The sequence below is a fragment of the Ovis aries genome, unplaced genomic scaffold (assembly GCF_016772045.2).
Source record: "Ovis aries strain OAR_USU_Benz2616 breed Rambouillet unplaced genomic scaffold, ARS-UI_Ramb_v3.0 scaffold_85, whole genome shotgun sequence".
NCBI classification, from domain to species: Eukaryota; Metazoa; Chordata; class Mammalia; order Artiodactyla; family Bovidae; genus Ovis; species Ovis aries.
Genome location: NW_024599827.1, coordinates 962,207 through 987,823, shown reverse-complemented (window position 1 = coordinate 987,823; position 25,617 = coordinate 962,207). Strand labels below are relative to the sequence as shown.

Below are 25,617 nucleotides of genomic sequence, written 5' to 3'. Positions count from 1 at the left end.
TGGACAGAGGAGCCTGGTGGGCTATAGTCCAAAGAGTCACAAAGAGTTGGACACGACTGAGCATGAGCACAAGAGAAGACACGAAACAGTGCTTATCATCTAGGGTACCTTCTAAACATGACCAGTTTGGCTTGAGCGATTCCCTCCCTCACTTCCTCTCTCCACCACCAATCAAGTGGACAAGTACAGGCATGTAATGCTTAGAGTGACTGAACAAATTCATATCCAAAAGTCATTTACAGAAGACAAGCTGGCCTATGAATTTCCACACAATGTGTACAAAATGTGCTAATTTTACTTAAAATATGTTAATTTTTTTACTGACTACTTTGTCATTCACTGGCAACCTCATTCACCCCCAGCCTTCAACCAGTGCACAAATACAATGCAGTGTTCAAAGAGGTGGTTTGGCCACCTGCCTCAAACAATAATATTTCACAGGAATTTTAATAAAAAGATGTTTACAAAAGTAGAGGCTTTGTTATTGTTTAGTTGCTCAGTAGTGTCCGACTCTTTTTGACTCCATGGACTGCAGCATGCCAGGCTTCCCTGTCCTTCACCACCTCCTGGAGTTTGCTCAAACTCATGTCCGTTCAGTCGGTGATGCCATCCAACCATCTCATCCTCTGTCATCCCATTCTCCTCCTGCCTTCAATCTGGAAACTAGATGTTGCACAATTAGGACTCATTTGTCCATTATATACACCACCAAACAAAATGCATATAACATGCAGAAAATGGTTTGGTCTGAATATGTCCAGGTATGAACACACTGGCATATTACCTTTTGCAGTTCTTTCTCTCCCACCTCCTCCAAACCACAGAACAAATACAGACAACAGTATACTTGCTCATGGAGGTGGTTTAACATTAAATACTCCCAAAGACAATAGTTCCTATGAATTTGAGCAAAAAGATATTTACAAAATGATATTTTATGATTTCTACATTTAACCTATGTCAGGCACTTCTAAACATCTAGATGGACTAGATGTTTCAAATAAGGACCTCATCTGTTCACTATATACAGAGCAGTCTTGAATAAACTGTGCATATGAAACAGTTATAATCTGAAAATATCTTCAAAATACAGGCATTCTAGCCTAAGACCAACCCCCTTCCCATCTCTCTCCACTCCACCAACCCAGAGGCCAATAAAGCTCAATTTTTCAGAAGACAATCTTCCCTGGAAATTTTCACACAAAATGTACAAAATGTATTAATTTACTAACTCTATTTCTGTCCTACACTAGCAATCTCTTTAACATCTAGAAAGACTAAATGTTGTAAATTAGAACTCACTTGTCCCTTATATACACTATATACACAGCACAAACATAAAAAACACAGTGCTTAGTCTTGCCCCGAGCTCTTCGAATTTCCTCCTTCCCCCGCCACCCCAACCTTCAACCAGTACATAGATACAATGAATGCAGTGTTCAAAGAGGTTGGTTTGGCCACAACCACTGCCCCCCCAACAATATTTCAAAGGAATTTTAACATAAAGATGTTTACAAAATGTCTTTTTACTACTTCTAGTTTTAACATATATCAGGACTTCAGAACATTTAGAAAGACTGCTGCTGCTGCTGCTTCAGTCGTGTCTGACTCTGTGCGACCCAAGAGATGGCAGCCCACCAGACTTCCCTGTCCCTGGGATTCTCCAGGCAAGAACACTGGAGTGGGTTGCCATTTCCTTCTCCAATGCATGAAAGTGGAAAGTGAAAGTGAAGTTGCTCAGTCATATCTGACTCCTAGTGACCCCATGGACTGTAGCCTTCCAGGCTCCTCTGTCCATGGGATTTGCCAGGCAAGCGTACTGGAGTGGATTGCCATTGCCTTCTCCGTTAGAAAGACTAGTTATTGCCAAAAAGTACTTATTGTCAACTATATTTATACAGTAGTGAGGAATAAAACGCACACACAAACAATGGTTATAATATGGAAATGTTTTCTAAGGATGGCCAGTCTGCTCTAGAACCTGCTTTACTTCCTCACTGTCATCCATTCCATATCCTCTAACCCACTGGACAAACGTGGACCTTGGGGGCTACTGAGGTCACTTCTAGAGGTGGTCAAACAACTTCATTTAGAAATATCATTTCCAGAAGACATGTCTTTTCTATGGTTTAAAAAAGAAAAAAGGTCATTTACAAGACAGGTGATTTTATAACTTGACTTTATCATACTTCAGCAACCTCTTTGCATCTAGAAGGCCTAGATAGTTTTCTTTTGAAAGGTTGAGGGGAAAGTTGAGAGCAGTTTTTTCATATTATAGACACAGGCTTTCTATAATGGACAGTAAATCTTCCCAAAGGGCGATGAGCAGTAACTATTGGCTGCATGGGGTAAGTTATTCCATCATTTCTGTTAGTATCTTTCGACGTCAAGGTCTTGGTAGAATCACCACCAACTGCAGAACCGTTAATTTCTACCCGTCACCCACCGCGGCTCCGCTCACCTTCTGTGTCATTAAAGCCTTTGTCAGCCCCCACGCGGTGAGCGGTCACCTCAGGTATCCAATCCGTGCGGGTACCTGGCAGAGGCTTGGCCTAAGTCCTACCAGCCTTGGGCCAAGAAACCGGGTGGTTGGTCAGCGAGATCCGGGCTCTGGGCGGCCGCCGCCACTAGGCTGCAGAGGTGAGGGTGAGGGTCAGGTTTGCTGCGGCTTCCAGTGGGTGGTGGTGGTGAGAGCTCTGAGGCCCCGCAAGACACAGCCCAAGCTGTCCGAGTGAGTGCGCCCCCAGTTCACCTACCCACCGGGGGTTCCGGCATAGGGGCCCCCGGTTCACCCGCCCTCAGGAGGTCCTGGCCTGGGGGCCCCTAATTCACCTGCCCACCGGAGGCCAGAGGACCTGGAGGGCGCCGGGGTGAAGGCCGCCATCTGCTTCTCACCGCGCTCCCTGCCGGAACTGTATGTAATATTCTTGAAATGCAAAGGCTATAGACATGTAGAGCACATCCGTAATTGCCTGGTATTAAAGAAGAGGTGAGGTGGGTGGAAAGAAGGTACAAACTATAGAAGACAATTTGAGGGATCCATGTGATTCCTCGATACAAGAAGTGCTCTGTATTGACTGTCAACCTTATGGCAATTTAAAAAGTGGTGGAGAAAGGATGAATATTCCATACGTGGGGTTCAAATATGATTATTAATATCCAAAGGGAAAATATAGGAAAATGTCAATCCATTAAAGAATAAATTGCAGGTAGATTAAAATCTGCTTATGAAAAGTGAATCTTGAAAACGTTTAGAAGAATAATATATAGAATATCTGTATGATCTCTGGGTGAGCTTTGTGTCCTTAACTAAGACACAAAGGGCATAAGTTACAAAGGAAAATATTTATAAATTCAAGCAGACTAAGCAAACACCTTTGTATCATAAAAATATATACTATAGGGACTTACCCTGGTGGTCCAGTGGTTAAGACACTGCACTTCCACTGCAGGGGGGTCAGGGTTTAATCCTTGGTGAGGGAACTAGGATCCTGCATGCATGCCCTGTGTTATGGCCAAAAAAAGAAAAAAGAAAGAAAAGCATAGAGTGGGAGAAAATCTTGATAATGAATATAACCAATAAGGAATTAGTGTATGAGATACTGAAATACAATAAAACAAAAGCAAACTAGTAGAAGAATGGGAAAAGGATATGAACAGGAAATTCACAGAAGGGGAACTTTCATAGTCTAAAACATGAAAATATTAACCTAACAACAAAAATGCAAAAAAAATACAAAGTGAGATATTCCATATTCTTCAAACTGGGAAACTTTTCAGTTTAAAAATGCCAAGTATTGGCCTTGATATGTAAAAACAAGAATTTTTCTGTACTACTAATGGGAATGAAAATTGGTATTCCCACTTTAAAGGACAGTGTGTCATTATCTGGTACTAGTGAAGCTGTAAATGCCCACAACGGAACAGATCCACTAGAGTGTGTATCCTAAGAAACTAGTGCAAATGTACACTTTGTTGTTGTTGCTGAGTCACTCAGTTGTATTCAACTCTTTGTGACTCTTTGGACTGTAGCCTGCCAGGCTCCTCTGTCCATGGGATTTCCCAGGCAAGAATACTGGACAGGGTTTCCATTTCCTTTGGGGATCTTCCCGACCCAGGGGTAGAACCCATGTCTCCTGTATTGCAGCTGTATTCTTTACTGCTGAGCCATCAGGGAAGCCTGCAAATGTAGTACCCTAGGTGACAGTATAAGATTGGTCATTGCAGAACCAACATAAACCTTCATAGACTTTTAAGAAAATCAATCAATAAAAAGGATTGATGAATTTGAGTTGTATTTATAAACTGGATTACTCTAGAGTCATAAAAATGGATGGGTTAGAATTGCATCTATCAACATGGATATTTTCAGAAACACAGTGTTGAGACAAAAAAAATCAAGCTGTGGAAGGTTATGTAAACTATGATGCTATTTACTTGGTTACTTCTCACCAAGGGGCAGGAGGCAGGGGAATAGGATTGAGTAGGTTTGGCAGGGGGCTTCCACTAAATTTGTAATGACATGTTTCTTAAATCTGAAGAAAACTTTTAAGAAATGATGAAGCTTACTGGTGTAGGCATGAGTTTGCATCCTTCTGACATTTATTTGGACCTAAAATATTTCACAAATAATTGCAGAGACCCCAAAACAGTTCTATCCTAAATATTGCTATTGTATTTCAAGTCATTCTTGAATTAGTGTTTTTTTTTTTTTTAGGACTTAAGCAGTATTTTTTAGTCTGTTTATGTACACATCTTAACCTATATTTTAAAATTTACATTTGGTCCTGAGATTCTCCAAATTTTTTCTTGCTCCCTGAAGAGTCGGACACAACTGAGCAACTGAACTGAACTGAACTGAGCTCATCCAATTTGAATACATTTTTGAAAGTAGGGAAGATTCTTTACCAAATATAAGAAAAAAAAAAGTTAAATGAGAGTGTAGTGTGTTCTAGGATGTTTACAGGAAGACAAGTGTGTGATGAGGGGATCTATGTTCTCAGCTTAGTTCCTGATACAAGGCCAGGCCTGTGATATACTCACTCTTTCCATGACTCTGATAAAAAAAAAACAGGGGCAGTAACATTATTTCTCTCCATAAAAATTAAATTAGATTTTTTCAGAGGAAAGGCAGCAGGGTCATGAATAATTCTGTCATTCCTGTTCTGCACCTTTTAGGCAGCCCCAAACCTTATGTACCTACTCGCATATTGAGACGTTTCACTGTAATTTTGGAAGTATGCTGAGATTATTAAGAAAGAAATCTACTTCCCCTGGAAAGCTTATCAGGTCTCCTTATCCTTGAACAGCCTTAGAGACTCATTAAATCTTCATAAATATTGAGCTTTTGTGGTCAACTTTTCTTGGAAGAGGTATGCGGAGGTGGTTACATAAAAACCAACAGAAAGCTATCCCAAAGTTTTAGAAAGCATTTCAGTGCCTTCTCTTTTTGTCAGTGTCCTTTAAATTCATGGTGTAGGAAAGGACATGAGTGTGGCTATTTTGCTTATGTATTTCTTTGTGGATAAAGTTATTTCAGAATTTGATTACATTTAAATACACATAGTTCTTTTGCACTGTGGACCATATGCTAGCCAGAATGACTCTTTTGCTTGCAGAAATTTGTAATTTGATATTCTAGTCAAGTGCCAACCATGGGAAAGACAGGTTTAAGTTAACTACTGTTTTAAAAAATTAATATATTTCTATTCTTCAAAACACATGCTTGTTAGTTTTTAAGACACTAGTATTTGAGTCAATATATCAGCAAATGAATGCAATAAATTATAATGCTATAAACTCCAGGGAAATTTTATTAATGTTTTTACTGTATCCTCATGTGGAATCAACATATGTTTTTTATATATTCATAAAATTTATGGCTTCAAAAATCTTCAATTTCAGGGTGTTATGAATGTTGTAATGGATAGAAAATACATAATTGTGAAATGATGTTCTTGAATTTTTATATACTCCTGATAACCATTAGCTCTTACAAATAATAATTAGAATGAAATTAAAAACTTGGAAGTCATATTTCTGCAGCTCAGCTGCTTTGAGCCAAAGGAATTATTTCCAGAATAAGCTGGCAGATTCCTGCTTGGGGAATTAGAACTTCAGTGTCCTTAGCTTTAAAATAACTTGCATTTTACTTTATTCCTCTTCATAAAGTGGCCATTCATTTTCATGCTAAATTGTAACCAAAGCATGCCACATCAGTAGAGGCCAGGCAGTGTGGGTTCAGCATGTGTTCAGTTGGACAAAGTGAAGTAGGATGTGAAAAATGCCCACCAGATACTTGAGTTTAAAAACCCTTACTACTGACTTATTATGGGAACCAAGAGATAACCTTCCTGTATCCTTATATCCACATCCTAGTACATGATAGGTTCACCATAAAAAGTCATTGGAGAAGGAATGTGTCTAAAATGGTAGTTTATATTTTGAGAATTCATGAAATAAAATGCTCTTTTTTCATATCACTTTGCTTCAGTTGTAGTGGGATTTTTAGTAGAGATACACTTACATTTTAGGTTTAGATTTTCAGGCTCAACATTCAAGATTCCAGTTAGTGCCTCACAATTAGGATATAGCAAACGGCACTGGGGTATAGACCCGAACCGTATGGTCATAACCAGTAGTTATGAGACATAACCATAGCTGCCACCAGCAAATAAGTGCTTTCCTTTCAGTGTTAAGTTTTTCAAAATTAGGTTTTTTTTTTTTCATTTAAATCACTAAAATGAAACAATTGCTAAAAATGCATCTGAAAAATTATTTCTGAAGTTCTAATACACTTTAAAAAAAATGTCACTCTTTCTAAGTTTCCACAGTTTTTCTGTTCCTATATTAAAGTCAATTCAAATACAATCTTAAACCATGGTTTATAATTTCCTCCATAATTTTGAAATTAGAATCAAAAGCATTCTAGGGTTATAAGTCAGCATGATAGAAGATTTTGGTTATCACTTTACAAATAGCTGTAAAAAGCAGAGAAGCAAAAAGCAAAGGAGAAAAGGAAAGATATACCCAATTTGAACGCAGGATTCCAAAGAATAGCAAAGAGAGATAAGAAAGCCTTCCTCAGCCATCAATGCAAAGAAATAGAGGTGTTAGAAAGTGATCTAGTTTCATTCTTTTACAAGTGGTTGACCAGTTTTCCCAGCACCACTTGTTAAAGAGATTGTCTTTACTCCATTGTATATTCTTGCCTCCTTTGTCAAAGATAAGGTGTCCATATGTATGTGGATTTATCTCTGGGCTTTCTATTTTGTTCCATTGATCTATGTGTCTGTCTTTGTGCCAGTACCATACTGTCTTGATGACTGTGGCTTTGTAGTAGAGCCTGAAGTCAGGCAAGTTGATTCCTCCAGTTCTATTCTTCTTTCTCAAGACTGCTTTGGCTATTCGAGGTTTTTTGTATTTCCATACAAATCTTGAAATTATTCGTTCTAGTTCTGTGAAAAATGTGGCTGGTAGCTTGATAGGGATTGCATTGAATTTGTAAATTGCTTTGGGTAGTATACTCATTTTCACTATATTGATTCTTCCGATCCATGAACATGGTATATTTCTCCATCTATTGGTGTCCTCTTTGATTTCTTTCATCAGTGTTTTATAGTTTTCTATATATAGGTCTTTAGTTTCTTTAGGTAGATATATTCCTAAGTATTTTATTCTTTTCATTGCAATGGTGAATGGAATTGTTTCCTTAATTTCTTTTTCTACTTCCTCATTATTCGTGTATAGGAATGCAAGGGATTTCTGTGTGTTGATTTTATATCCTGCAACTTTACTATATTCATTGATTACTCTAGTAATTTTCTGGTGGAGTCTTTAGGGTTTTCCATGTAGAGGATCATGTCATCTGCAAACAGTGAGAGTTTTACTTCTTCTTTTCCAATTTGGATTCCTTTTATTTCTTTTTCTGCTCTGATTGCTGTGGCCAAAACTTCCAGAACTATGGTTGAATAGTAGCGGTGAAAGTGGACACCCTTGTCTTGTTATGGATTAAAGATCTAAATGTAAGATCAGAAACTATAAAACTCCTAGAGGAGAACATAGGCAAAACACTCTCAGACATAAATCACAGCAGGATCCTCTATGATCCACCTCCCAGAATTCTGGAAATAAAAGCAAAAATAAACAAATGGGATCTAATTAAAATTAAAAGCTTCTGCACAACAAAGGAAAATATAAGCAAGGTGAAAAGACAGCCTTCTGAATGGGAGAAAATAATAGCAAATGAAGCAACTGACAAACAACTAATCTCAAAAATATACAAGCAACTTATGCAGCTCAATTCCAGAAAAATAAACGACCCAATCAAAAAATGGGCCAAAGAACTAAATAGACATTTCTCCAAAGAAGACATACGGATGGCTAACAAACACATGAAAAGATGCTCAACATCACTCATTATTAGAGAAATGCAAATCAAAACCACAATGAGGTACCACTTCACACCAGTCAGAATGGCTGCGATCCAAAAATCTGCAAGCAATAAATGCTGGAGAGGGTGTGGAGAAAAGGGAACCCTCCTACACTGTTGGTGGGAATGCAAACTAGTACAGCCACTATGGAGAACAGTGTGGAGATTCCTTAAAAAATTGCAAATAGAACTACCTTATGACCCAGCAATCCCACTGCTGGGCATACACACCGAGGAAACCAGAATTGAAAGAGACACATGTACCCCAATGTTCATCGCAGCACTGTTTATAATAACCAGGACATGGAAACAACCTAGATGTCCATCAGCAGATTAATGGCTAAGAAAGCTGTGGTACATATACACAATGGAGTATTACTCAGCCGTTAAAAAGAATTCATTTGAATCAGTTCTGATGAGATGGATGAAACTGGAGCCGATTATACAGAGTGAAGTAAGCCAGAAAGAAAAACACCAATACAGTATACTGACACATATATATGGAATTTAGGAAGATGGCAATGACGACCCTGTATGCAAGACAGGAAAAAAGACACAGATGTGTATAATGGACTTTTGGACTCAGAGGGAGAGGGAGAGGGTGGGATGATTTGGGAGAATGGCATTTTAACATGTATACTATCATGTAAGAATTGAATCGCCAGTCTATGTCTGACGCAGGGTGCAGCATGCTTGGGGCTGGTGCATGGAGATGACCCAGAGAGATGTTGTGGGGAGGGAGGTGGGAGGGGGTTCATGTTTGGGAACGCATGTAAGAATTAAAGATTTTAAAATTTAAAAAGAAAAAAAAACAAAGAAATAGAGGAAAACAATAGAATGGGAAAGACTAGAGATCTCTTCAAGAAAATTAGGGATACCAAGGGAACATTTCATGCAAGATGGGCTCGATAAAGGACAGAAATGGTAGGGACCTAACAGAAGCAGAAGATATTAAGAAGAGGTGGCAAGAATACACAGAAGAATTGTACAAAAAAGATCTCCATGACCCAGATAATCATGATGGTGTGATCACTCACTTAGAGCCAGACATCCTGGAATGTGAAGTCAAGTGGGCCTTAGGAAGCATCACTACAAATAAAGCTAGTGGAGGTGATGGAATTCCAGTTGAGCTAAATAGCTCAAATCCTGAAAGATGATACTGTGAAAGTGCTGCACTCAATATGCCAGCACATTTGGAAAACTCAGCAGTGGCCACAGGACTGGAAAAGGTCAGTTTTCATTCCAATCCCAACGAAAGGCAACACGAAAGAATGCTCAAACTACTGCACAATTGCACTCATCTCACACGCTAGTAAAGTACTTCTCAAAATTCTCCAAGCCAGGCTTCAGCAATACGTGAACTATGAACTTTCAGATGTTCAGGCTGGTTTTAGAAAAGGCAGAGGAACCAGAGATCAAATTGCCAACATCTGCTGGATCATGGAAAAAGCAAGAGAGTTGAAGAAAAACATCTATTTCTGCTTTATTGACTATGCCAAAGCCTTTGACTGTGTGGATCACAAGAAACTGTGATCTAAATAAACTGTGACTGTGTGGAAAATTCTGAGAGAGATGGGAATACAGACCACCTGACCTGCCTCTTGAGAAACCTATATGCAGGTCAGGAAGCAACAGTTAGAACTGGACATGGAACAACAGACTGGTTCCAAATAGGAAAAGGAGTACGTCAAAGCTGTATATTGTCACCCTGCTTGTTTAACTTATATGCAGAGTACATCATGAGAAATGCTGGGTTGGATGAAGCACAAGCTGGAATCAAGATTGCCTGAAGAAATATCAATAACCTCAGATATGCAGATGACACCACCCTTATGGCAGAAAGTGAAGAACTAAAGAGCTTCTTCATGAAAGTGAAAAAGGAGAGTGAAAATGTTGGCTTAAAGCTCAACATTCAGAAAACTAAGATCAAGGCAACCAGTCCCATCACTTCATGGGAAATAGATGGGGAAACAGTGGAAACAGTGGCTGACTTTATTTTTCTGGGCTCCAAAATCACTGCAGATGGTGATTGCAGCCATGAAATTAAAAGACATTTACTCTTTAGAAGGAAAGTTATGACCAACCTAGAAGACAGCGTATTAAAAAGCAGAGATGATACTTTGTCAACAAAGGTCCATCTAGTCAAGGCTATGGTTTTTCTAGTAGTCATGTATGGATGTGAGAGCTGGACTATAAAGAAAGCTGAGTGCTGAAGAATTGATGCTTTTGCACTGTGGTGTTGGAGAAGACTCTTGAGAGTCCCTTGGACTGCAAGGAGATCCAACCAGTCCATCCTACAGGAGATCAGTCCTGGGTGTTCATTGGAAGGACAGGGTGTTCATTAGGACAAACTCTAATACTTTGGCCACCTGATGCAGAGAGCTGACTCATTTGAAAAGCCCCTGATGCTGGGAAAGATTGATGCCAGGAGGAGAAGGGGACGACAGAGGATGAGATGGTTAGATGGCATCACTGTCTCAATGGACATGAGTTTGGGTAGACTCCGGGAGTTGGTGATGGACAAGGAGGACTGGCGTGCTGCAGTTCATGGGGTCGCAAAGAGTCGGACACAACTGAGTGACTGAACTGAACTCCCTAATCTGTTAGCTCTTTCCTCAGTTGGGGCCTTTCAAAAAAAAAAAAAAAAGCAGAATACTTCAAATTACCCTTTCACATTTTTCTATAATTTATTTTCTTCCTTTATCCACACATCATAAACACAATGAAATGGGTCATGTAAGTAGATGACCTTGTCCACTGGCCTGGCTATTGTTTCCCAGGAGAATGGAGCCGTATCCTTTTGACCAAGAAAGAGAGTTCTCCACCCTCATAAATTTTCCCTGCCAGACCCCCAGTTTGGTGCTTCTGGAATGTTTAAAATTTAATGTATCGGAGTTAGTGGTTGGGAGTTTAATAAATTTTAATTTATACCTTTGATGAGTCACAAAGATGGAAATATACAGTGTTAGAAAATACTAAGACTGGATCGGCCTATTGTGATAATCTAGAAAGACATTCTCAGTGAACAGTCAAGAGAACTATATACCTGGATTCTTGTCTCTATAGGTCCCATGTATAGCTTATTATTAAACTCATCACATCAATTTAGAGCTGTATCTTTACTTTTTAGCTCAATAACAATTTGCATTCATTTCTGTATCACCAGTACTCAGCCCTATGCCTAATACATATATTGTACTCAAATAGTTTTGATTAAATGAATGAATGTATAACTGATAAAATATAACCTAATTCATTGTTTGAAAATTAGAACAGACATTAAAACTCTTAGGAGTGCTACTCAGCAAAAGGCTGAATTAGTTTAATTTGTTGCCTCCGTATACCTCAGTTCAGTTCAGTTCAGTCATTCAGTTGTGTCCGACTCTTTGCGACCCCATGAACTGCAGCACGCCAGGCCTCCCTGTCCATCACCAACCCCGGGAGTCTACCCAACTCATCTATTGAGTCAGTGATGCCATCTAACCATCTCATCCTCTGTCGTCCCTTTCTCCTCCTGCCTTCAATCTTTCCCAATATCAGGCTCTTTTCAAATGTGTCAGCTCTTTGCATCAGGAGGCCAAAATATTGGAGTTTCAGCTTCAACATCAGTCCTTCCAATGAATACCCAGGACTGATCTCCTTTAGGATGAACTGGCTGGATCTCCTTGCAGTCCAAGGGACTCTCAAGAGTCTTCTCCAACACCACAGTTCAAAAGCATCAATTCTTCGACGCTCAGCTTTCTTTATAGTCCAGCTCTCACATCCATACATGACTACTGGAAAAACCATAGCCTTGACTAGATGGACCTTTGTTGACAAAGTAATGTCTCTGCTTTTTAATATGCTATCTAGGTTGGTCATAGCTTTCCTTCCAAGGAGTAAGCATCTTTTAACTTCATGGCTGCAATCACCATCTGCAGTGATTTTGGAGCGCCCCCCCCAAATAGTCTTGACACTGTTTCCACTGTTTCCCCATCTATTTGCCATAAAGTGATGGGACTGGCTGACACGATCTTAGTTTTCTGAATGTTGACCTTTAAGCCAAGTTTTTACTCTCCTCTTTCACTTTCATCAAGAAGCTCTTTAGTTCTTCTTCACTTTCTGCCATAAGGGTGGTGTCATCTGCAATTCTGAGGTTATTGATATTTCTTCCAGCAATCTTGATTCGAACTTATGCTTCATCTAGCCCAGTGTTTCTCATGATGTACTCTCCATATAATTTAAATAAGCAAGGTGACAATATACAGCTTTGACGTACTCCTTTCCCAACTTGAAACCAGTCTGTTGTTCCATGTCCAGTTCTAACTGTTGCTTCCTGACCTGCATATAGGTTTCTCAAGAGGCAGGTCAGGTGGTCTGGTATTCCCTTCTCTTTCAGAATTTTTCACAGTTTCTTGTGATCCACACAGTCAAAGGCTTTGGCATAGTCAGGAAAGCAGAAATAGATTTTTCTGGAACTCTCTTGCTTTTTTGATGATCCAGCAGATGTTGGCAATTTGATCTCTGGTTCCTCTGCCTATTCTAAAACCATCATATACCTCAAAGACAACGGAATCTTACATTATTGAATTCTGTCTTTGGATCTTAGATAGGTAATTCTCAACCAGTATGAGGTCTGTTACTCTAATGCTATCGGTTTAGTTTTATAATGTTCATCTTCAAAATGTATAAGGGAATATACACATGTATACATTTTTAAATATAATAAATTAAGACCAAAAAGATAAAAACAGGTAGTCAAATGAAAATTGAGTACCTCGTCTGTATTTCAGTTCAGAAATGTAACTATCATTTAGGTAATGCTTTTGGAGGCCGCTGTAGTGCTCTTCATTTCACTCCAAAATGTCTTTCTCCCGTATGTTTTGTAACTCCCGTTAGGGATTGGATCTTCCAGAAAACAGATATGAAGAGACTAGGATACAAGCTGCAGTTAAAACAGAAAGTTAGGTGAGGATGGTTTGAGATGTAGATGGAGAAGGGTGAGTTCATGAAGGATTGCAAAGAAAGAAAAAGTGTATCAGAGTTGTTCCCTGGTGACCTTGTGGTTAGGATTCCAGGCTTTCATGTTCATTGCCCTGGCCCAGGTTCAATCCCTGCTCAGGGAACTGAGATCCCACAAGCTGCATAGTACTTAAGAATTACAAATATTCTTGGAACAAGAGAGTAATCAAAATTATATTCTGAGAATAATATACAACACTGAAAATAAAGACCCTGAGTATTCCAGTCAAAAAGGCCAAACATTTTTAGTCAAAATAGATGAAAATAAACACATGACTATTAATAGGTACACCCTAACTGTGGTTTTTGCTTAAAATGTTAATGAAACAAAACACTATATGCTTCCACAAAAAAAATAAAATACATGTACAATAGAATAAAACTCAGACTTGTCTTCTGCATGTCTAAATGTCAAAGGTCAATAAAGCATGTCTACAGTTTTGAGGGGAAAGGATCATGAAAAAAGTAATAGATCTTGCAGTGTTACCTTTCCTATGTGAAACACAAAGGTCAGTAATGTGGGAGACATTTACCCTTCTTGAAGAAACAACCAAGTCAAATAATACTTAGCCAACCAAGAGTTAAAAATGCATGCACGAAAGAGTCATAAGATGAAACAACTGGTATTCGTTACCCATTTCTAGATATGTATCCTAAATTTGAACAAAAATGGAAGTGTAAAAATATTTAGCAGAAAATTATTATATAAAATAAGAAGACTCAGCTATCTTGCTCATGAGTATTTACCCAAGAGAACTGAAGTTGTGTTCACACAAAACCTGTGTGTGAATGTTTACAACATTTGTGTTTATAATTGCTAAAAGCTGGAAACAACCCAAATATCCAGCTGGTGAATAGGTAAATTGTGTGATACACACAGTGGAATACTTTACAGCAGTTAAGGAGTGAACTACGGGTACACATATCAACACGGATGGATATAGTCAAAAGATATACTGTGTGATTCCATTTACAGGATAAGGTAAAGTTAATAGGGGCAGAAAACAAGTCAATGGCTGCCAGGAGCTGAGGGTGGAGAGAAGTTGGCTACAGGGGGGCAACCTGAGGGCATTTATGGGATGATGGATCTGTTCCACATGTTGATTGTGGCAGTGCTTACACAACTGTATGGGTTTGTTAAATCTCATGGAATTGTGAACCATCCCAAAAGTGAATTTTACTGTACATAAATTCTAAAAGTAGGGAAAAACAAGAGACAGCGCAAGTGCCTACAAAAGTTAATGTGTGTGTGTGTTGTGTGTGTGTGTTAGTCGCTCAGTCATGCCTGACTCTCTGTGATCCCATGGACTGTAGCCCGCCAGGCTCCTCTGTCCATGGGATTCTCCAGGCAAGAATACTGGAGTGAATCGCCATTTCCTACTCCAGGGGATCTTCCCCACCCACGGATGGAACCCGGGTCTCCTACATTGCAGGCAGCTTCTTTACTGTCTGAGCCATCAGGGAAGCCCAGTATCTGTACAACAGTGTGAATATACTTACAGCTTTGCATAGTATACTTAAAATTGGTTAGGATTGTAGATTTTATGTGATGTGTATTTTACCACAAGTTTTAAAAATTCAAATGCAAAACTATAAGACAAGTAATGTATTTATAATGGTTTATTATGTAGTCCTTAAACAGTTTTTCCAGGGAATTATTAATAAAATAGGAATATGGCTATAATATTAAATTAACTGAATACACAGTTGCATTGGCTATAAATCTATAAATAAATTATAGCAGAAACACTGGAAGATGAAATGCTAAAATATTAAGGGTAAAGGTCTTGATGATGGGATTTTTTTAATGATATATTTTCCTCCTTTATACTTCTTGGCACATTATTAGTTTTCACTTATTCTTTTTATAGTTGATAAAAATAGAATCGTCAGAAAGGGTATGCAGTGAGTTATATATTGCTGACATAGACTGGTTCAGTCATTTCATATAGGCTCATATTTAAATCACGCCAGCAAAGAAAAAAAAATGATCTCTTTGGACTCAATTTGTAGTAGTTCTGTTCTTCCCAGATTAACTATTCTAAAACAAATGACATAGTGCCAATTGACTTTTAATTCAAGATTGGGAGTTAAGCCTGTGTTTAGCTTTTCTGGCTCCAAATTTGCCATTGAATGGGCCAAGGAAACATAAAGGGTAAAAACATAACTCCATAGAAAAGTTGGAAAAGTTTACAGGTAAGTTATCTTAAGGAGTTAATGTATATAGAAAATGTAGAGCAGCAAGCCCTACACTGAGGAGGGGACCTGCCAGATGGAATTCCAGACGTCCAGAAGGAAAGTCTGCCTGAAAGATGAGTGCAGGGTCCCAGAGCAAGTGGCTGGAGGGGAGGGGGGGAGTGTGTGTGGTGGTCATCCTGGATTCTCAAACCTATATATATATGGGGATATGACTTCAGACCCTACAATATCGGTAGTCTAAGAAAGTTGCCCCAACACTATTTTGTAGCGTTTGTTTAGTAAGACCAGTGGCTGAAGTAAAATATAAGCATTGCCACAAGCTAATTCCTGGCAGAGACAGTTGTATTTCTTTAGACTATTTTCACAGTTAATGTGAATGTAGTAACATATGAAAATATGATTGAATATACCTGTTCAATGCATTAGGAAACTTTTTGTTTTTTAGGAATTATGCTTTTAAAAATTTTTTGCTTTTTAAACTTTATTGAGGTATAGTTGATTTACAATGTAACTTCTGCCCTTCAGCATGGTGACTCAGTTATGCATATTTAATTCTTTTTTATATTCTTTTCCATATGGTTTATCATAGATATTGAATATAATTCCCTGTGCTGTAGTCCAACCTTGTTCTTTATCCATCCTATATATACTAGCTTGCATCTGCTAATCCCAAGCTCCCAGTCCACTCTTCCCAACTGTCCTACCTTGGCAAACATTAAGTCCATTCTCCTTGTCTGTGAGTCAGTTTCTGTTTCATAGATATGTTCATTTGTGTCATATTTTAGATTTCACATATAAGTGAGATGGTTGTTTTGATTAGAGAGGGAGGTTATAGAGGGCCCAGTTAACTTGGTGACCTCAGCAAGTAAGGAAGAGAAATTCTCCCGCAGAGGGGTGCTACACAAAATGCTTCTGCCAGTACCTTTCCTTTCCTTTTCACAGGGGAAAAAAAACATATATGCACACATTATACACATGCGTGCACACACACACACACACTATACACAATACTATAATACTATGAATTTCAGTGGTTATATGAACCCTAGGGTTAAAACTGTGCTTAAGTAATACTATTACGTGAATTCAGCTAAAGAATTCACTATTGTGACAGTTCTATGAGACTTTTTGGCCTCCTGATTCCTAAAAGTTATTTCTTAGAATTTAAACTTTGAATTTTTGAGTCAGTGTTCATGAATAAGTTTTACAAGTGCCTCGTTTTCCTTTTTTTTCCCCTGCTTGCAACTTCCATGAAATCCATATTTTCTTTTCCCCTGCAGGAATTGTGAAGGGCAGAATATTCGGTACAAGACATGCAGCAATAATGTAAGTTCTGTCATAAAAATATATAATCCCATAAAATATGTTCTTGTTTTAAGTAATAACATTATGTATTTTAAAGCTAATGGCCTCTTGGTACTCCTTGTCGAAAATTTGAATATTTGTTTAATTGATGATAGGTTTTGTGTATCTCATACCTTCCATTTATACTACCTTTTTTAGGTCACTTTATGGTCTAATTTGGTAAGCATTTAATAATTTCTGATTTCATGGAAACAGTACATAATACTTATAAATGCCTTCCAAGTTCAAAGTGCTCTATGTGTGGGATTTCACCTGACCCTCACAACCATCCCTGAGATGCTGGCATATGAGGTGTGGTTAGTTTTTTCAAATGAGGGGCCTGGAGTTGAGGGAGGTGAAATTATTTTCCAGAGACCACGTGGGAAGAGTACAGACTTGATCTTCTCTAGTGCTGTTTCTCGTGCTCCAAAACACCTGTCCTACCCCCTGCAAAATGTATTAAGGAGTACTGAAAGTCGTGACTCAAGAAAATCACACCTGGGAAGGTTTTCTAAACCTTGCTCTCATCCTACAGTGATCAAAATGAACAAAAAATAAAATTCCAATACAAATGTGCAATGCAAAATAAATGTCAGAAAACACAAATCCTATTTTATACCCACATTGAAATGACAGGAGTTCAAAGGAAATTCTGAAACCCTGGAGATCTAAATCCATTTATTCTAAATATTTCACTTACTGGGGGACTGTCCTCTCTCCTCCTCCTCTGTCCTGGGCCAGTATGAGACTGCAGTCCTGAATAAGCGTTTCTGTTCTACTGACTGGAACTTCTCTTCCATGGGCAGCTCTGGACTTGGGGAGTAGAGAACACACAGTTTTAGCAAGACCTTTTGTCTGTGGAATTCAAGCCATGTTTCAGCCTGTTTTAATAAGTGACGAAGCAGAAATGTTTCTTTCTCAAACATGGGTGGGAAAAATTCTTATTTATTGAGCAGAGGATGAAATGGTTGGACAGCATCACTGACTCAATGGACATGAGTTTGAGCAAACTCCAGGAGATATTGAAGGACAGAGGAGACTGGCGTGCTGCAGTCCATGGGGTCGCAGAGAGTCAGACATGACTTAGCGACTGAATGACATCAACAAATTTTTAGGGCACTCAAAATACAATGACACCCAGCCCTCAGGTAGATATATTTGTGTTCACTGTGTCCTAAAAGGGATTTTGGGAGTCAAAGCAAATAGGTTTCGTGTGTCCTTAAGACAAGATGAGCTTAGAGAATCGAGCAACACACGTGTGCTTAGGTACACAATTAAGTGAGCTGGAATCCAGGAGGGGATGAAGGAGGGAGAGAAGCTGACCTTAGCATAGATGCAGGCTGGAATTTAGGTATAAGCAGAGTCTAGCATGTGGATGCATGAGCAGCCTGGGGGACTTACACACACGACTTTTAGATCTGCTGCCTTTTGCCTGGGTACATTATATTTTTTAATTGCTGCTGTAATGCATTATAACACACTTGCTTACAGCAACACAAATTTATCTTATAGTTCTGAAGGTCGGAGGTCTGATAACGGCCTCACTGGGCTAAAATTAATATGTGTCGGCAGATCTGCATTCCTTCTGGAGTCTCCAGGGAAGGATCTGTTTCTTTGTCTTTTCCAGCTTCTAGAGGCTGCCCTTATTCCTTGGCTGTGGACCCCTTTTCCGTCTTCAAAGCCAGCAACACTACATCTCTCTGTCCATTTTTATGTAGTCACATTGGCCTTTGGTGACAACTGAACAAGTTTTGCCTACCCAGATAATCTAGGATAATCTCCCCACCTCAGGGTCCTTAACCGTAGTCAAAGGATGCTTTGAGCAAAGCCCCTTTTGCCATATAAGGTAGCCTAATCACAGGTCCTAGGGATTATGTTTTGACTATCTTTGGGGAAGGTGCATTATTCTGATGAACACCATGGAACCGCTTGTCTTCTCAAACAAATTGGTATGGCAAATTCCTTGCAGTCATTCCAGAATAAATTTCACAACAGTATACTCTCAAGCAGTACTCTGTGAAGCTATCTGGGGGATTCATTTTAAATGCCCAGATCAAGATAAAAAGGTGATAAAGGTCTAGGATTATTGGGCCATACAATATAGAGATATATATAGAGAGAGATAAAACATAATCTCTAAAATTGGTGTGTATTGGTTACAATGGTCAAACTCAAACTTTGGTTTGAGTGAAGGTCTGATGCCTTTCAGGCTCTGAGGGTCTTGAGAGTACCTTGATATCTAACTGATGCCCCCCTCAGAGGAATCTGCAGAAATCTTTACCACCTCTAGGCTGGTAAGAAGGAGATGCTTAGGCGGTGGGAGCTAGTGGATAGGACAGCCATGTAAATGTCGCCCTCTTCTGTTTCTCAGAGTTGGAGTCCTACGAGGGTTGTTAGAGAGATTTCATTAGAATAGGACATTAGTTTCTGCACTTGTCGTTACAAATGCAGAGTTTCCAACAACATTCTTTACAGGGAGGAAGGGCACCCTGTGGCAGGTCTCTCATATCAGTGGTGTTCAGGGTGCCTCTCCCTCTCCATGTGCCAAGTATCTGTAGCCACGATACTCAAGCCCTGCTGCAGACCACATGGATAAAGGCATCCCTAGCTGCAGGGTTGATGATCTGTAGAAGATCTGTTCCTCTTCAGAAGTGATTATAGAAACCTTGCAAGGGTGTCCAATGCAGTAAGTCTATGTGCATGCATGCATGCTGAGTCGCTTCAGTCGTGTCTAACTCTTTCCTGACCCCATGGACTGTAGCCCGCTAGGCTCCTCTGTCCATGGGATTCTCTAGGCAAGAATACTGGAGTGGATTGCCATGCCCTCCTCCAGGGGATCTTCCTGACCTAGGGATCAAACCTGTGTCTGTCATGTCTCCTGCTTGGGCACGTGGGTTCTTTACCACTAGAACCATTCTGGATGTAACCAGAATGAACTCAGGGTACAAATATGGTCACATCTTGGTTTCTTTTTTTACATGTAATTACTTGAGATGCCTCCTGTTTTATTAATTAGGGATTTAGAATAACCTTGTTGAAATCTCCAAGGAGTCCAGAGAGCAGGAGTGGGGACTGTTCTGCAGCCCTCATCAAGTGGAGGGAGAACTGAGTTATGAGTCCTGCTGTTACTTCTCAACGCTTCCAATGTCCTCACTGAAATAGGCCACACTCGTTCAGTAGTCAGTGGCTCCCCTGTCCCTGGGGATGGGACACGTCACTCACTCCTCTGAAGGAAGCTGCCTTCAGTGATTCCCAGGTCAGGCACTCTTTTATAAGGGAAACTTGCTTTGTGATCCAAAGATGCCTGCACCTACAGTGCTGGGGACTTGAGAGCTCTATGTGATGGGACTGCAAGATCTCCCATTCCATCCAAGGGATGTCACTCAGTGGCCACGAAGGGGAGTGTGCTGTATTGAGAAGCAGAAGCCACTGCCGGTGAGCTCTGGAGACCTGACATTCGGTCCTGTTCCCAAGGTTGCTAATACTTTTCTGTTCCTGGTTATTTGAAGGCTCAGGCTCTCAGCTTTAGGACCATGTAATTTTTCACATGTGTATCAGCTTTCTAACTCCTAATCAAGATCAGTAATAATAGCAACAATAATGGCTCAGACTCATTAAGTACTACTAAAAATCCTAGGCATTGTTCTGAGTGCCTTTTCATGAATAAGTAAATTTAATCCTCATACTCCCTACAAAGTTGAAAGTGATTAGGGGAGATGAGACTTTGGGCTGGAAGGCCTGTGAGGTGAAGGGAACAGAGCATGCCTGTGTGCAGTCCTATGGCTTCAGATAATGGCTGTCCTCAGACATGATCCTCCGATCAGCACTCAGCGTGGACTCTTGCTGCCAGGGCTGGGCCACTGAGGCCTCAGGGAAGAATTATCCTTATCAGGGGTATATGGAGAAGTGGAGAAGTTCCAAGAGCAGTCATGCATGTCAGCAAGGAGGCCATACACCTGAATTCACTCACTCATATGTTTTTATACCAGGCTTTATGGGATTAAAGGTACAGCTAGAAGAGAGCAAAGGGAACATATTTTTAAAAATGAGTATATCATAATTGGGAAAGAGTGTTTTTGTAGCCTGAACCCATTTTTATACAAACACAGACTGAGGCATGTGTAATTCTGCACAGTGGGTTCCCTGGGCTCCCTGACAATTTTCCAGAAGAGGTAACATTTCATGTGACCCCTGAAAGATCCTGTATACTCTGGATCCCATATTCATAGGCTAATTTCTGAGAGTTTTTTCTTAGAGCTGTTTTTTTTTTTCCCCCCATTACTCCTACATTAGGCAAGGACCTCTTCCTCTCATATCTGTCTCAGAACTCCAGCCCATCTTGTTATCATCCTGGCCCTCCTAAAATGCCATGTATTGTGTCCCTTTTTTGTGTCACTCCCCACCATATTGCTTTCAATTCCCCTCACTTGCATTTCAGGCCCTCCAGCAGTTGGTGAGATTTATATCTTATTCACCCTGACTGGACAAGGCTGTGCCTCATAGATATTGAACTTATTTCTACTGTTTGCCTTTTGCTTATGTTGTCTCTCATATCTTGTCCTATTCACATCATATCACCCTTTAGGTCCCTTCTGAACTGTTACTTCTTCATGATGCATCATTTGCTTATTCTAGCTGATAATGGCCACTTATGGTAATTTATTTTTATGCTGGGAAATTTGGCATTTGGTATGTAAGAGGATCATGAAATTTAGCTCATACTACAATATGGATAGGAAGATAAGATAAAATGTTCATATTTGCTTATACAAAAATCGTATTTCTCCTGAGTCCCTACTCATTGGTTATCTAGGGGAATATATCTAATCCAAATTAAAGTTTGGTCCAGTCCCATTATATAAATCATCTCTTAGGAAATGGTCTCTCTCACATAAAAATGCTCAGTTTATCAGATAGTCTCTGTCTCGACTTCTCTCCCAAAGTCGTCCATGCTAGTTGATGTATTCTCATGGCTTTAGGAAGGAAGGGAGACCTCTGTCTTTAGAATGTCCTTGAATGGGTGCTGTTTGTTGTCTGCGCTGTATCTCATTCCCTCTCCACCTCCCTCTCTCCCCTTCCTCCCATCTCTTCCCCTCCTTATCTCCCTCTTCATCTCTCTCCTCCTCCTTCCCCTTTTCCATTTCTGTGCCTCCCAGGCCAGCTACTCCTTCCTGACTGAGTCAAATCTTCCTGATTAGGATTTATTCTCTCCTTATCAGACTGATTCTTTCCTAATCAAGTCTATTTATTCAATTTTAAATTTAATTTTTGGATAAAAATTTTATTTCTTTCATTGCAAAGTCCTGCTGTAAGTCTACAAACAGCAATAGATAACCTACTGTTTCAATGAATTCCATGTACATGGATTCTACATCTCCAATAAGATAACAAGCTCACTAGGTAGTTTATGGATGATATTCTTCTTTTGTGTTCCTCATAGCATGTCACCTGGGCAAAACCCATAAAGTATATTTAATAAATAAGTGTTGTCTTGAACTTAACTGATGTGAAGAAATACTTCTTGGGCAAAGGGAAGCAGAAGGATGTTTGGCATCCAAGCTTCCTAAACATCAACTAAACTTTAGACACAAGGATCCCTAGATTGTCTCGAGCCAGGGCATGGAACCCAGCTGAAGCAGACTAGACAGGCTTAACGTTGACACTGGAAGAGCACCATGTGAATGAAAGCAATAATATAAGCAGTCACTGTCCCCCAGAATGACTAGAAAGCAGTATCATGGGATGGAATGCTCATTACTTTGGGACTCAGTCTTGTCTCTGTCATATTCTAGTTGTCTGTCTTTGAGCTAGCGACTGAAGACCTTCTGGATCTGTTTCCTCCCTTTATGAAAACGAGGCTGATGAAATCCTGACATACCCCATGCGAAGGGTAGTTATGACGAGAGAATGTCAGTGATATTTCCTGGTAAACAAGAAAACACTGTCCAGATATATGGCTGTCTTAAGCAGGGGTCATCATTTGTAAGGAATAGAAGCCCACTCAGATTAGCTTAAAGAAATGGAATTCACTGAATGGGTGGGTGGATGTTTAGTGGAATTTAGGCATAAGCACATCTCGAGGACCCAGGAATCAGAAAGTGAAGCCTAGGTTACTTACTCCTTCAGTTGAAACCCATGGTTTGTGATCTGACCTTCTTTCCTGTCTAATTATTTTTTCTTTGCTGTGGGAACTGGCTCACTTTACTTCAACATGCATCACATTAAAAAATGACTAGCCTAGCCCAGACTAATGTGAGTTCTCAGCTTCAGTTCTTCTGTTGCAATTCCAAATTCCTGGGAAAGGTTGACCCAGCATGGACTAGTTGTTTGCCTCTGACAGCCTTGGCAAAGGAGGCTGGGTCACACAGACCAATCTGGCCACCCCTTCAGCAAGGGCTCAGGTTCGGCTAGCTTCCTAGTTGCTTTCTGTTAATTAGCTGATTTTGTAAAGCTTCATTGGTTTGGGGGGTTTAAGACATTCAAGAGTCAGCTAGCACTTGCAGTTCCTGGAGCACGCTTAGGATGGTAAGTGGGCCTGATGCAGGGGAAGTTATTTTTACCTTGCTCTCTAAAATTCTCTGGTTTGGATTTCAAAGAGTCAGATATAGAGAAAATAGGCCATGGTTGAGGAAAGAGGAGTTGAGATAATTTTATTACTGATGATCTTCTCTATGGCTAGATGGAAGACAAAGCCCTTATTCCAAGAGAAAAATGTCATCTGGTCTTAATCTTCTTCAACTTGATTCTTTCATATCTGTGACCTTGGTTAAGGGTTAATCTTGCTAAAACAAAAAAATGTAGACACAATGGATTCACAACAAAGTAATACAACTAATGCCAGGGGAAAGTTTATTAATTATATTTTATGTATTCCCTAACTATATTCAAAAAAGGCTTCCCTGATATCTCAGTTGGTAAAGAATCTGCCTGCAATGCAGGAGACCCTGGTTCGATCCCTGGGTTGGGAAGATCCCCTGGAGGAGGAAAAAGCTACCTAATCCAGCATTCTGGCCTGGAGAATTCCATGGACAGTACTATATTCAAAAAGGATTTAAGGCATTTTATAAGGGTCTAAAGCATAAACAAGTAAAATATAAAAATCAAGTAGTGAAAAGAGGATAAATAGAAGAAATTATATTTTAAAATTCTGGCTGATAATCTGTTAATAACTATTTGCAGAAAAATAAAGTTAGAGTTCTACCTTACCCCATAGATCAAAATAAATTCCAAATGCAATTAAGAGTTAAGCATAATTGCTAAACTATTAAAGAACTAGAAAAATACATTTAAGTGTTTATCTTTTTCATGGCAGGGTAGGAAAAGCGTATCTCATTAGTAAAGAAAGAAACCTTGGAAGGAAATATGAATATGACTACATAAAAATTTAAAACTTCTTGACTTCACAAAGCACCAGAAACAAAATTAAATGAGAAAAATATTTTCAGTACAAACAACAGAGAGTTGATAGCTTCACTATGAAATTTAATAGCCTTATCTGTTAAAATAATAAAAACACAAACATTCCAGAGATAAATGAAGGACAAAACCCAAATTTTTGAAGAATTAATGCAAGAAGCAAATATACATGAAAAGACACTAAACCTAAATAATGAAAAGAAATGCAAATTAAAACATTGAAATTTAAAAAAAAACATTGAAATTCTATTTAACACTTATGATTAGAAAAAAATTTAGAAAATTATATCCAAACCAAGAAGAGATACTGAGAAAAGGGACCTTATGTATCCTGATGATAATAAGAAGACCTTACTGAAGGGCAATGAAGCATTAGTTTGAAATGTTCATGAAAGATACCCTTTTTCTCAGAAATTTTATTTCCAGAAGTTTGTCCTTGGGAAATAATAAAATTTGGTCAAAGACTTATGTATGAGAATCTTTGTTATTTATTCTTTTTTTGAATAGAAACTATTCCCAAAGTTTTTACAATGAACATTTATTTCTTTTGCAATACAAAAAAAAAATCACCTCTCTGAATCTATTTTATTTAATTAAAAAGTGAATTCATTCCCATTAATTGGGAAGTATGTGCTCAGTTTTGAAGAGTAAAGGAGCGTTTTTGTCATTCAGCATCTTGCTTTGGAAATGTCTGATGAGACCGGTTAGTAATTAAATAAGATCCTTGAGTCATCAAAACTTGTACAAGCACTTTTTACCTTTAGTATGAGAGCTCCTTGGGGCTTCCCTCATGGCTCAGTTGGTAAAGAATCCGCCTGCAATGAAGGAGACCCCAGTTCGATTCCTGGGTCGGGAAGATCTGCTGGAGAAGGGATAGGCTCCCCACTCCAGTATTCTTGGGCTTCCCTTGTGGCTCAGCTGGTAAAGAATCTGGCTGCAATGCAGGAGACCAGAGTTTGATCCCTGGGTTGGGAAGATCCCCTGGAGAAGGGAGAGGCTACCCACTCCAGCATTCTGGCCTGGAGAATTCCAAGGACTAGGGTCGCAAACAGTTGGCCACGACTTTCACATGAGAGCTCCTTGGGGCTGTTTATTAGCTTTTTATTGTAGACAGATTTGAAAAAACCATGTTGTCTCTTTCCATTCTAGAGCCAGTCAAAGGCAGGCACTGGGTACCAGTAAAGTGATGACTGGGGGCCTGAGAGCAAGAGAGGAAAGGCATGAAC

General features: G+C 39.4%; 1 protein-coding gene across 4 annotated transcripts in view; it reads left to right on the top strand.

Annotated features, from left to right (window-relative positions):
- Nucleotides 1–25,617, top strand: part of ADAMTSL3 (ADAMTS like 3) — a 381,800-nt gene that overhangs the window by 134,233 nt on the left and 221,950 nt on the right. For all 4 annotated transcript variants that reach the window (XM_042242633.1, XM_060408762.1, XM_027957113.2 and 1 more), the window contains exon 5: nt 16,912–16,957. In XM_042242633.1, coding sequence (XP_042098567.1) covers nt 16,912–16,957 — 46 coding nt within the window. The remainder of the gene's footprint in view (nt 1–16,911; nt 16,958–25,617) is intronic.